We start from the raw sequence: 13,864 nt of genomic DNA, 5'->3' as shown, positions 1-13,864 counted from the left end.
AGCTAATGCAACTAACATAGGATCTACCCCTTTATACCCAACACCAACTCGCTAAACATGCAATATACATAAGCATAATTTATTAACTTTAAATTTCATTCAATTGAACAAGGGTGCATTATGCTTAGTTGCTTGCCTTGCTGCTCAAGTGGCTGTCTATAAATACCCACACAACACTTGTAGAAATCTGAAAGATTGGAGTCGTCTTCAACTGCAACCGCGTCACGCTCCGGCTCCTTGTTCACTAAACAAGAACGCATGCAATGATGAGGATGAATGAATGCAACAAGGTATGCCATAATGCTCAAAAACATGCTGGAAGCATAAGACATGCGAATCAATGTAACTCTAAACGATCTAAACGAAATCTGAAAAATAACAGCCATCCGGAGTATCCGAACTAGTTCGGAGTATTTGGGTTCGGATCCTCCGGGTGAACCTCCGGAAGATGCGCTCGGTTACTGTCTTTTTATTTGACTGGCCTAGAGTATCCAGGTGAATCCGGAATATCCGGGTTCCGAAGTATCCGGGCCGTCCTCCGGTGAAGGCTTTCGGTTAGCCACTACTCTAACTTATGATGCTAATGGCACATGATTAAACTTAATCACGCGATTACGGAATTTAGAACGTGACATGCTACTGCGCGGCTGCGTTCCAACTTCCCAGTAGTAGTTTTTTTTAGTGCACCCACGCGCATAAGAGACGGGCCAGCCAGTGCGCCTCGGCCGCAACCACGAGGCCGTCAATCTCCATGTGGCGGTGCCAGCCCAGTGACCGTGCTTGATCCGTACGCACGTCGCCACTGCATCGCAAGCCCACACTACCACTTGCGCTGTTGCAGCACCGGCTTTGTTCATTTCCTTTCAGTCTGAAAGGAGATGAACAAAAAAAAAATTACAAAAACCTACTTATATCTTACGAGGGTTTTTTATACTCACCTACGTGAACTTTTGTTACAATCTAACAACTGCAAATTTTAAAAGCTTTCATATTCCTCCCTAGCAGGGTTGACCATCCGAGGTGGCTCTTGTCTGGTCTCCAGAATCGCTCCGGATGCTCCACTGTAGCATAGATACCATTTAATTGGATGTTTGCATCACCAAAATTTGCCTCATTGTCACCAAAATCACTTAAACCTAGCCACAATGCTATTAGAAAAGTGGAGAAAAGGAGTACAGGGACTGCGACATCTGTATGATCCGCATCACATCAGAGAGTACCAAGTTTTGATAAACCATTTGGAGCCACATTGGAGGCCAAACAAGAGCCACATCGGACGGTCAACGCTGCTAGGGGGGAATATGAAAGTTTTTAAAATTTACAAGTGTTAGACTGTAATAAAAATTCATGTAGGTGGGTTTTTTCAATTTTCGCAATAAACAATGAAGCCAGGGACAGGATAAGATCATATTTGCCACTGGATTATAGATTCTGGATTATAAATTCTACAAATAAACGGTCAGATTCTATAAGTAGATTGTGCAAATATATACTGAATTATGATACAATCCACTCAAAGTGAACTTCTATAATCACAATCTAGTGGCAAATAGGACCTTATCCTATCTCTAGCTTCATTGTTCATTACGAAAATTGCAAAACCCACCTACATGAATTTTTATTACAGTCTAACACTAATAAATTTTAAAAACTTTCATATTCCCCCCTAGCAGCGCTGACCGTGCAATGTGGCTCTTGTTTAGCCTCCAATGTGGCTCCAAATAATTTATCCAAAATTTACAATCCACAATTCAGAATCAGAATATAGAAACAAACAAAACCTAAATGTCACAGTACAATATTACTGCCCTGTTCTGATTTCGCATGGCCGGTGCCTCCACGGATACGGCCTTCAACTACCTCCACCAGATCAGGAAGGTCTTCTTTTTCGTCTAAAGTAGCACAGTGGTAGCTTGTCTCCAGACAAAAAAGGTGCACATCAACCATAGGTAAAAAAGAAGGGCTGAAGATTAAAGAGCTACTCTACAGCATCATATTCTGATATTCCTCCGGTGGTCGCATGAGGAAAGATGGGATGTGTTGCCCCATGGTCGGATTCTCCTGCAAGGCTGCAACTAGTAGGTGAGGGTTTATGTCCAAACAGCATAGAATTTTACACCCATGATCCATCTATACTATTCGCTTCGGAGTGACATGGAAAGAGTGGAGAGCATGAAACCACCGTACTGCGATGGAACGAAACGATTTCTCAAAAATCATGTGTGTAAGCAAATCCGTTACGGCCATTATTCAGAGTAAACTGAAGTAATTCAAGATGACGCCAAAACAGACTATCAATGACCTGTCGACGCGACGAGATCGAAATGGAAATCAAAATCCAACTGACATCACAGTGGATACAGGCATACGTGTTACACAGACTGTCACCCCTGACGATAGCGTGCCAACGGTCATGTTCTTGCTTAGTTTCCCTTCCACAGGAGGGTGGTCTCGGCGATCATGGAGGTGACGACGTAGGGGTCCATGTTGGAGGCCGGCCTGCGGTCCTCGAAGTAGCCCTTGCCCTCCTTCTCCGTGTCGCGGCCCACGCGGATGGACGCGCCGCGGTTCGCCACGCCCTGCACAGCAAAACGCAGCGGCCGGAGTGAGCACCGAGCACAAAAACCGCAGGTGCCGGATGTGTGTCGCACGCAAATAATGGCTTGTATAATCGCATACGAACCCATTTGAAGGTGTTGATGTCGGCGGTCTCGTGGCGGCCGGTGAGGCGGCGCTCGTTGCCCTCGCCGTACGCGGCGATGTGCTCCTGGTGCCGCTTCCCGAGCTTCTCGATCGCCTTCTTGATCACCTCGTAGCCACCAGGCTCCCTCATCGACTTAGTGCTGTAGTTGGCGTGGGCACCGGCACCGTTCCAGTCACCCTGCAGGAAACGTTGAGCAGCGAACCAATCAGTAATCTTGATTCTTTTCATTTTCTCGCATGCTTATGCCAGGATCTAAAACAGTAAGGAATTTAGTTACCTTGATCGGCTTCGGGTCGAGGGAGAGCACAACTCCGGCCATCTCAGTGATCCTCTGCAACCAACCAACAAAAATAAACACAGTTGATTTCAACATACTGATCAAAATGTTCAGAGGAATCAAGGTACAAAGTTGCAGAACCGGAGCGCACTCCATTCTGATTTCCAAACTGAGAGAGACTGTGAAACGGACCTCAAGAATGTAGCGGGCCACCCATATCTGGTCACCAGCGGCGATCCCGACGGATGGGCCAACTTGGAACTCCCACTGTTGACACGGAATCCGGTTCAGAATCATATACGCATTCATGTGCCATACTGAATTCCCGATTGGTCAGAACAACGGCTACAAGTTGCAGGAGTGTACCTGGCCAGGCATGACTTCCCCGTTGATGCCACTGATGTTGATCCCCGCGTAGAGGCAGGCCTTGTAGTGCGCGTCAACGACGTCGCGCCCAAAGGCCTTATCGGCACCGGCAGCACAGTAGTATGGTCCCTGGAAAAAAAACACAGTAAGGTACAGTATCCTGCTGTTTTTTTTGGGACTGAATTAATCGTCAAAAGCTCAACCAAAAATTTAATATGCTTGGAAAGTTTCACTATGTCAACTAGTTATAAGATTGATAAATATATAAATAAATAAAGTGTAACAGCATTCTTATATTCATAGCTTAGATCACATAGCTTGTTTTGTATAACTTGCAACAGATAAAAATTGAAGGATCATAGTGAGATTTTGAGGAGTAGTTTTCTATCTTGCCTGAGGGCCAGGGTAGCCACCAACAGGCCAGCCAAGGGGCCAGCTCACATCCTTCTGAAGGAGAGTGTACTCCTGCTCAATACCGTACCTGTTTGGATTAAGAGATTTGTCCTGATTAGAAACCAGATAAGATAGGAAAGTAGATGCAAAAGGTGGAAACTTCCAAATTGGCGATCCTTCGATAAATTCTGTTGGCCATTTGTCTTCACATATGCTGAGCGGCACTATATTGTGTTCATATCAACCAAAATGTTCAAAATTGTTGTGCTACAATAACAAGCAATTTACTTCATTGGGTATAACATCCTTTGTCAAAGTTTATTAACACTGTTACGAGCAGAATAAAGTACTGAAATATTTTAGATTGTCAAAATACAAACTGAATCAATGTTATTAAAAAGGTTGAAATTGGGCCAGTATTCATACCATGGCACCTCAGCTGCAACGTCCGGGTGGCTGAAGATCTTGGCAGCATTGTGCCTCTTGTTAGTGGGGATTGGCTCTCCTTGTGGTGTGTAGCAGTCGCACATCACCTATATGGAGTAGTTTTAAACAAGAAGCATACATACCAACCATACAGCTTGCTGCTTGCTTGTCAAAAAGCGACACTTTTCCTCAGATAATCTCTTCCTTCTTTTTTAAGAAATACAAGATTAAGTATTTAATTGCTCAAACTTTTTTGAAAAAATAAAAAGGCATATCAACTCATATAATAATTTGAGAATGACTTTTCTGTCCGTTTTTTCCTTCCTCGTTTTTTCTTTTGGACCGTGTTTGATGACTTCTGAGTGAAACGTAAAACTAGGAGGGAAGCAAAGGCTTACAAGGATGTTGTCGCCCCTCCTGAACGGGTCCTTGAAAATGGCTTGAGGGCTTCAGAGTGAGAGAAAAAAAAAAGCACACCGCATTAGCAACAAAAGAACTGGGTGCTATGCAAGTAAAAAAGAAAAAAGAAAAAAAAACATGTACAGAGGCTAGGAGATGTGGATCATACTAGAGGATGACTTCGCTGTCCTCTCCGGGAGCCTGCCCGGTGCTGGAGCCGTCGTAGTTCCACTTGGGCAGCTGGCTTGCATCGGTGATGGGACCTTCTACCGTCTGCCCCAAGAACAGCATGGTAAGAAATATATCAGACTAATACAGTTCAGTTACAGCAAATTACAGTAGCTAATATTGGTCATGATTCAGAAAGATTTGCTGTGCCAAAACTACGCACCCTTGCTTTGCTCCTGAGGTCTATGCCGGATCCTCCAACCCTGTGCAGAAGAGATTATATCAGATAGAGGTCAAACTTGGACAGAAAATAATGAGGCGAACGCGGTAGAATTCAGGGCATACTGCGTTGGTAACTTATAGTGCGAAAGATGCAACGGTGCGTATTCAGGATACGAGAGATCGTAGGCACCGAATGCAACTAGCAACGATAACAACTTGACTACCAAATAAAGCTATCCTGAAAAAAATTCAGATCAGTAGCAGAGCAAGAACAGAGGGAGGCCAACCAGATGTACTCGGCGATGATCTTGTCGGTGTAGTCGCTGAGGTTGAGGTTAACGAGATCGGTGAGGCTGGCCATCGCTCACAAGCAGAAGCAAGAAAGCAAGAGATCTTAGCAGGCAAGAAGAAGAAGTGATGAGCACAAGGCACAAGGGATGAGTGCAAAGCCGGGAGACGCGAGGGGTATTTATACAGCGGAGTTGGCTGTGGTGGTGGGAGGATGGATTGCTTGGCAAATTGCGGGTGGAGGGAGTACGGAAGCAGGGCGGGTATCGTTTGGAGATAAAATGTGATTTCTTTTCAGTTCCTTGAATAATATATCCCAGCAGTTTAAAAAGATGCTGTCTTTTATTTTTTAGGCCTCTTGTGCAACAGTGCAAGTCAGCATCTAAACTTGGGAGAAGGCTGTAGCTTTTTCAGGGAACACAGATAACAGGTGTAACCTGGTCCGAGTGATAATTTGATCGAGCGGCTTCAACGATTTCAGAATCCAGCCGTGGTAACTTAAGTTCGATGCTTAGATTGAGGTTTTTTTTTAGACCATAGTGATCAAAGTTTTACGATCTAACGACCGGCCGTCATGTAATTCGTACATTTGAGTTGTGCAATGTGGGAGTTGCGTCTTTTTTTAAGCAACATGGCAGGTGCACTGCCCTTTCATATTAGATAGAAAAGAGTTTAGAATAGTTGTAACAAAGGTTCTAAAGGTAGTTGGGCACTGCCTACAGGAAATGAACCAAATAACCCAACACTATTACAGCAAAAAAGAAGGCAAGTTACGTGAACGGGTCCTTTAGATCCCTTGGTGCTGATCCCTCGTTGCTAGTAGCCAGATGTTGATCTCTTCCTTCACTCTGAACGTCACCTTCATGAAATCCTCTTCGCATCCTTCGAAGACGTGCCGATTTCTTTCCTTCCAGATGTTCCACCACGCGTATAAGATTTTCCCCGCCTTTGCGTTGCGCTCATTGGTTGCTCTTGGTGCCGCTACCCTATGAATCCACTCCGAGAGAGTTTCATGTGGCTTCGGCTCTACATAGTTTCCTACAATATCACACCAAAGCTATACCTGATTGGTGAGAAATTTGGTGTAGGAACAGTGTAACAGTAGGTGCCTGACTATTTCTGGCTCCTAGAGACACATAGGACAGACCACACCATTGTCCACCATGCCTCTCGCATCCAAGTTGTCGGTACTGAGCAATTTGCCATGTATGGCCGTCCATGTGAAGAACCGAACCTTGGACTCAACATGCGCCTACCAAAAGAAAGTGTCCCGGAACGGTAGGCTTGCACCTTTAAACTGAATCTCATATGTGGATTTTGTAGTGTAGGTTCCAGTTGGGGTCCATTTCCAGGCAACCATATCTTTCTGCCCCGGATGTAAGTGAATTCCCAGAATCAACCTCCAAACCTCGACGAATTCCTTCAATTGTTGGAAGTTTTCGATGCAATTTAAATTTGAAATCCACCGAGAGTTTGTAAGTTCCTGTGCTACCGTTCTGGTCCTATGTTTTGCAAGGCTGAAAAGATTTGGCACAAGTTGATCAAAACTGCATTGGCCAACCCAAGTATCCGTCCAAAATTTTGCCCAGTTTCCATCACCAATTTGAACAGTAACTGAAGCTGCAAAGAGTTCTTTCTCTGTAGAGTCCAGCCAAACCGGGAAATTGCTCAAAGGTCTAGTTGGATCAATCCAAGAGTATCATTGCCACCGCATCCGTAGCGCACGATAGAAGCATTCGAGGTCTAGAACTCCAGCTCCACCAAGAAATTTTGGTTTGCACACAACCTACCAGCTCACAAGATTGCAGCCATGTCTGTCACTATTTTCCACTCCGGCCCAAATGAAGCGTTTCCGGATCTTATCAATCACTTTAATTAGCCATTTGGGAAGCTTAAAGACCGTGGCATGGTAGATGATGATGGAAGTTAGCACTGCATTCGTCAATTCTACCCTACCCGCCCTCGTGAGGTGTTTACCTTGCCAGCCGGGTAATCTTCCAGCTATTTTATCAATCAAAGGTTAGTAATAAATCTTGCGGAGCTTGCGATTGTGTAGGGGGGGCAAATATTTGCACGGAAAGCGCATGACTTTAATCAAGAAAACTTGCAACATCTCTTGGATGTCTAAGCCATCACACCTGATAGGAAAGAGCTCAGTTTTTTGAAAATTTGTATGAAGGCCTGTCGCATCCCCAAACAATTTTAGAATTTCGCTTATTGCTCTTAGGTCTTAGTGCCCTTGGATAGATCAGAAGAGCAGCAGCAACCACATACAATGCAAATTCGAGCGCTCTTGAATTGGGGTGGACCGAAGAGAGAAAGACCCCTGTCTTTTGCTAAGGCTAGGATTTTATTCAGAGGTTCCAAAGCAATAGCAAATAACATTGGTGAAAGTGGGTCCCCCTGCCAGAGTCCTCTTTTGTGCTGGAAAGGAGTGCCAGGAATACCATTCAGAAGAACCCTTGAAGAGGTGGAGCCCAGGACGAGGCTGATCCAATCCCTCCACCTCGGTCCGAAGCCAACATGATACATAATCTCGATGAGGTACGGCCAAAGTACAGAGTTGAATGCTTTACTTATGTCCAACTTGAGGAAGAGTGCTGGCTTCCTTTTCTTACGAAGGTCTTTTATTAGACTTTGCATATGGATGCCATCATGTATGCTTCTTTCGCAGACAAATGCACTTTGGCAATTGGAGACAACTTTATGCAAATATGGTCCCAATCGGTTTACAAGACCTTAGAGAAAATCTTGGCAAAGCTGAGCCAGGGTTGTTGATTTTGATTGATTGCCTGAGTAGGGGTAGTTATGTGATCTAATTCTATGAATCTTTCTAGAATCCTTTTCTCTTGAATATCAGTTAAGAGAGTTTCGGATTGCAAAAAATTAATAAAAGAATTTTGTTATCGGATCAGACTAATAGGCTTATAGCCTGCAAAGGAATAGTTTGCCGTGAAAGTAGCTCCCAAAGATTGTGCCACAATGCCATTGCTAATGATTCTCATCTTAGTCTCCTGTAGACAAACAACTGAAGGCCGAACATCCTTGACCATTTCATGGATGACACGCTTTTCTGATGCCCATGTTGAGACCGCGAATGTTCTAGCACAGCAACTTAAAATCACAGATGGTCATCGGCAAAAATAGTTACACAAAATAGGCCAAACCTCTGAAGATCATATGCAGGCGGCACATATTTTGGAACCATAGGTGCAGCACATCTAAACAAACACGGCAAGGGGGACAGACCTAAAAGAGACATGACTAATAGCAAGCTACGAATGGGCATCAGGACAGAGAGCCACAGATGCATCAGTCACACATTTTGGCCTTCTTCTTGCACCCTTCCTTCGGTATCTTGGCCAAGTCAATGTCCATCGCCTTGATTAGGCTCTCAATCGCGTCAATAGACGCTGGCGGTAGGGGGCACTCTAACATTTTGGTCAGCCTTTCCTTAGTTTGAGCCTTGATGCTTTTTGCTGGTGACAGGATACCCAGCTTCTTTGCAAGCACTTGAACGGTCATCTCCTCAGAGGACTTGCTCCCTATAGCCTTCTTCTTGTCCGCGAGCCTACCACTGCAGCGTATTGTGTCCCCTTGTTTAAGCCTTGGAAATTGTTTCTTTGTCTTCTCGGGTGTGGGGAGAATCCCCCATCAGTTGTCGATGCAAGCTCGGTAATGAAACATTCAGTGTCGCCTGCCACTAAGACTACCTGAGCTAAAGCTGATACCGGACGTTCTCTCGCAACCGTTGCTATCAAAGCATCAGACAGTTGTGCAGCATTGGCCATTGTGGTGCCATCTGCAAGAGAGGCCGCAAAAGACATAGGATCCTCCATCAGGAAGCTGCCTTACGAGAGCATAGGAGCCGCAGGTGCAAGCAGCCCGCCCTCCATGACCACTGGGTCAACTCCCAGCAGCAAAGGCGAAGCCTGGGAACCGATAGCGGCAGTTGGAACCCGGTCCTGGGTGCTAGCATGCACTGTGGGCCGTTGAAGGACTGACCAATCTCAATCGTCGCCGCCCTCCAGTGAGCGAGGATGGCCAAGGTTGTGGAGTTCTGCCCCACCGTCAAGTATGACACAGGCCCTGCGATTCCCAGAGTCCTTAGATGGCCCAGGGCAACCATGATTTCTGTCACCCTCATTGTAGCTGCCATGTCCTTATGTGGAGGACGAGCTGCTGCCGCGATCACCACCCTAGTGTAGGTGGCCGAACCAGCCTGCCTGACGCCTCAAGCGGGGGTGGTCGTCGCCCTCACCCAGATGCCGTCCCCCACCACCATCTTCGTTTTCGTCGTCACTACATCGCGGGATGTGGGGTCGATCGAAGGAGTTACAGGAACTTCTCGAATGTACAACCTCCACCGGTGTGTCCCCATCAGGAAAGCCCTGACGCCAAATGAAGTTGTACCTCCTGGGATTGATTGCCATTCCCGTCGGCCGCAGATCTTGAGGAACACCAAATACACGAGGACTGTGTACGAGTGGCCCCACTTCAGCACACGCAGCTCAGACCACTCGATGTGCGTCTGCGGCAGCAGAACGTGAACATGCGGGACAGGACCCTCCGGCTCAGGCTCAGTGACAATTACTCACACTGCCTTTGGGATGGTGCTTGGGTCTGGCGGGAGGCCTCCTCAGTGCACCGCATCGCACACGTGCAGCCAATGATAGTGGCCGCAATCTCCTTTGTCCACAGGTGCGCAGGCAGGCCTTCCAGGGTAAGCGTGATGTGGAAGCCCAGAGCTGCCCTGTCGGATTGGCTACACACCGACCATCGATGGAGCTGAAATTCCCGCCCGGTGGAGATGAAGCAAGGCCGAGAACTGGACCAGATGTCCCGTCCGGGGTCTTTGTCCTTCGGATGATTGACAGTTGTCCGGCCAGCAAGGCTACCGCTCGCTCAAACAGTACTCCTGGAGAAGGTATGTCGTCCTGCACAGTCCCCCATCACCACGGGCCGTAGCGATCGTCCTTCACCATCAGAGTCGTCATGGGCTGGCCGATGCACTGTCGCCACCCCAAGCCATGACCAAATGCCCCGGTTGAGGCCTTTGTCCACCGGAAGAGAGCCGGCCATCCGGCCGGCATGGCGGCCGTCCTCGTGGGCTGTCCTTTCGGAGAGGGGTCACCATCCTGCATAGTCCCCCTCTGCCAAGGTACGAGGCAACCGTTGGTCGTCACAGCAAGATCCCCCGGACAAGACGGTGTCCACAATTACGGATTTCAAAGGAAGAATCGTCGTAGGGGCCAAATCCTGAAGATCTGAGCCACGACATATCTCATGTCGCACTCCCCCCCCCCCCCTTGAAGTCTTCTTCCACATCTTCTTTCTTGGAGCCCTAAGATTCAAAATCGTGTGGGAGGTCAAGGCAAAGTCCTAGATCTGGGTTTTGAAATGGTGTTGGGGTGGAACTCGAGTTGGTTTTATGGGAGTCATCTTGGGTTGTGGGTGTTGTTGCGAGTGGTGGTTGGGGGGGACTAGTGAAAGTGCATCTAGGCCCCCTAAGTGGGTTTTGGTTTATTGATGACAAAACGATTAAGGAACTAATATGTTTATCTAAGTTATGAACAGGTTTAAGTCTTAGTTGAGAAGACATACGACGTTTGACGCCCGTCGAAATGAAAGGAGAAGCAACTAATAGTACTTAATAGGATTTAAATTCTTTTATTTTTGAAATTGAGTCTAGGATAGCCGCTCTATTAAGAGGGTTGCATTTGATTGCTTGATTAGTGTCTCAATGCTCAAGATATCCTTTAGAACCAACAAGTTGAGAGACACACTCACCCATGGACACTGGGTTTGTTCTGCAAAAGTTTACTGAGTCCGGATACTCCGGTGTTCACCGGATACTCCGGTGTTCACCGGATACTCTGGTACTCAGTGTTTAGTCCGGAGTCTCTGAGGTAGACTCCGGCAGAGAGTCTCGGTTCTGATTTATTTTTATTGGAAAAAGATCGGAGTCTACTATGTTCACCGGATACTCCGGTAGTTTGTGGGTTTTGAGGCCGGAGTCTCCGAGTCAGAGAGTCTCGGTTAAGTCTTTATTTTTATTGGAAAAAAACTGGAGTCTCCAGTGTTCACCAGATACTCCGGTAGGAGAAAAAGTTATAACCGGAGTTTTCGTGAGAGAGTCCGGCAGGGGTGTCTCAGTTAGCATTTAATCTTTTTGATAAAAAGACCGGAGTCTCCGGTGTTCACTGGATACTCCGGTACCTGGAGAGGCCGGAGGGTCCGGCGAGTCTCCGGACTTAGTTTTTTTGAAAGCCCTGTCAGGATCGGAGACTCCGGTAACTTAACAGAATTGTAACGGCTAGTTCTAACATGTTCTGTTACCGTTCTGACGCCGTTTTTGGATTTGGGGCCGGATACTCCGATGTTCACAGGATACTCCGGTCAGGTCTGACAGAACAGTAATGGCTAGTTTTTTGAGAGAGTGCTATAAATACTCCCACACCCCATGGCATTTAAGGCTTGCTGTTGCTGGTGAACTCTAGACTTTTTGAGCACTTTAAGAGCATTCAAAGTCCCTCCAACCACCTCTAGTGCAAAGTTTGCAAAATTTAGTGAGTTTGTATTTGGAGCGGGTTTAAGCCACTTTAGCATTGAGTTCTTCCTCGAGCATTCGCTGTGATCATTACTCTTGAAGCTTCGTGCTTCTAGACGGCAAGGCGTCGCCCGTAGAGTACCCAAACTTTATGGAGTGTCACGGGAAGTTTGTAATCAACTTCGAATTGAGTAAGGAAATTCTAACTTGATCTTTGTGGTCGCTAGAAGAGGATAGGGTTGGAAAAGATCCGGCTCTTTGTGAGCTCCTCAACGGAGACGCAAGCACTTCTTTGTGAGGTGGCCGAACTCTGGAATAATCTCTCACGTTCGTATTTGTGCAATTTACTTAATCGTGTGAATTTGTGATTCTTCATATTAATTTTCCTAGTGATCATCTTACTAGTTTTAATTGTTATTTTAGCTCTGTGATAACTAGTAGACCTAGCTTCAACTATAGATTCTAGCTACTTGCTTTAATTCGTAGTTGTTCTTGATTTCCTGTATAGACCGGAGACTCCGGACTAGACCAGATACTCCGGACCAGACCGGAGTATCTGACCTTCACCGGAGTATTCGGCACATTTAATCCGCTGTTTTAGTTTTAATTTTCAGAAAAGCCTATTCACACCCTCTAGGCACTTTCAAAGGTAGCTGGGATGCCGCCTGCATGGCGCCGGTGACGAGCGCGGTGTAGTTAGAAGTCGCCAGAGCGCGGTGTTGTAAGACACTAGCAAGGTGACTCACGCTGGGGAGTTGCGTCTTTCCAGAAGGAATGTCCTTGCAACTGAAAGAATACAACGCAAGAAGCAGTTTCTCAATGATCAAGACCTGTACATAAGTAGACGTTAAGTTTGGTATTTCTTGTGGGGATTCCTATTGGTGCCCTTGTTCTGTGCTGGAAGAATCTAAAAACAGCAGGCAAAGTTGGATGGTCACTTATCCTGAACCCAAATTCCCAATAGTGATGAAAGAAAACCTACCTTTGGCAGTCTTATGATTTTCGTGTAAACTGTGGTCCTACAATGATGCATGGAGCTACTTTCCATTAGTAACCTGTCAGTTTTTATAAACTGCTCAAACAAAAAAGCACACCCAAAAAAGGAACCATGCTTTTACTGTTATTTCCATGACAGGAAGAATCTGCCTAAAAGGATGGACTAGAGAAAACGGTATTTTTTTTTCACTTTTTTATCTGCTTGTATCCATCAAGAGTGTGAATCAGCAAGGCAAAGATTATAAGAATCGCGTTCAATCGATCTATAGTCTTTAACGAATTGATATTGTGGTTAGAACAGTTACTTAATGGCTGATCACATTTCTAGTTGTATTTGCATTGTCGATAAGCTTTGCTAAAACAGACAATAGTAGCCGTCGCATACAAGAATAATGTGCGCGCTGTATTTTTGCCTTCCTGCCACATTCTGAAATTCCAATGATGATTTGTGCCAACTTGTTACAGGTCTTTGATCCAAATCTTCAATCCAAGAACGAGTATACAACGCTGGTTTGATGTTTGATGACATGATGCATGAAATCTAATTCTAGTATAAACAAGTAGAGCTCTCGCTTCAAGATTCTTAGAGCGGGACCAAGGCATTATTTTCTTCATCTCCGCCAATCTTATTTTGTTCCTCAGTTTGTCCAACTTATTCAGCCAATCTGGTCGTACTCGTTGATTCTATAATTGTATCTGCAACTGCCATGTTCCAAAAAATAAAAAACAGGAAACCAAGGCCAAATGGTGGTATTGTTTGTGTCTTGTACCATCTTAAACGGCTTCTATTCACCGCATTGGTTGACTTTGCTTCTACATTATTTTTCCTCTTCTTTTCTCCAAATGTCGTTTTCTTTTCCAGGCATTGACTTTGTTTGCGTGTAATATCGTCATTTGATGTGTGACGCAATTAGTGTTTTAAGCACACATTGCTCCCAGCCTTTCACATGTCTCCGATCATTGGAGGTTGCGAGTCAGCTAGTGTATATTCTTCAAGCTGAGTTTCTGCCCGGATCCTGAATAACTTTGAACAGGCCTATAATTTTTCCTCTTTTTTGCAACTCAGGGGAACTCA

The 13,864-nt window shown here is 45.7% G+C and overlaps 1 protein-coding gene across 1 annotated transcript; it reads right to left on the bottom strand.

Moving 5' to 3' along the window:
• Positions 1–2,225: 2,225 nt before the first annotated feature.
• Positions 2,226–5,422, bottom strand: LOC133916616 (glutamine synthetase root isozyme 5-like). The gene is made up of 11 exons (XM_062360364.1): positions 5,243–5,422; positions 4,957–4,996; positions 4,735–4,838; positions 4,565–4,613; positions 4,167–4,273; positions 3,741–3,828; positions 3,348–3,476; positions 3,174–3,248; positions 2,982–3,035; positions 2,684–2,881; positions 2,226–2,579 (listed from the first exon to the last, which is right to left on the bottom strand). Exons 1-11 carry the CDS (start codon positions 5,314–5,316, stop codon positions 2,424–2,426), a joined length of 1,074 nt encoding a protein of 357 aa, XP_062216348.1. The 5' UTR covers positions 5,317–5,422; the 3' UTR covers positions 2,226–2,423.
• Positions 5,423–13,864: the final 8,442 nt, after the last annotated feature.

Source organism: Phragmites australis, chromosome 4 (genome assembly GCF_958298935.1).
Source record: "Phragmites australis chromosome 4, lpPhrAust1.1, whole genome shotgun sequence".
Lineage (NCBI taxonomy): Eukaryota > Viridiplantae > Streptophyta > Magnoliopsida > Poales > Poaceae > Phragmites > Phragmites australis.
This window is presented reverse-complemented; position numbering and strand designations above follow the sequence as displayed.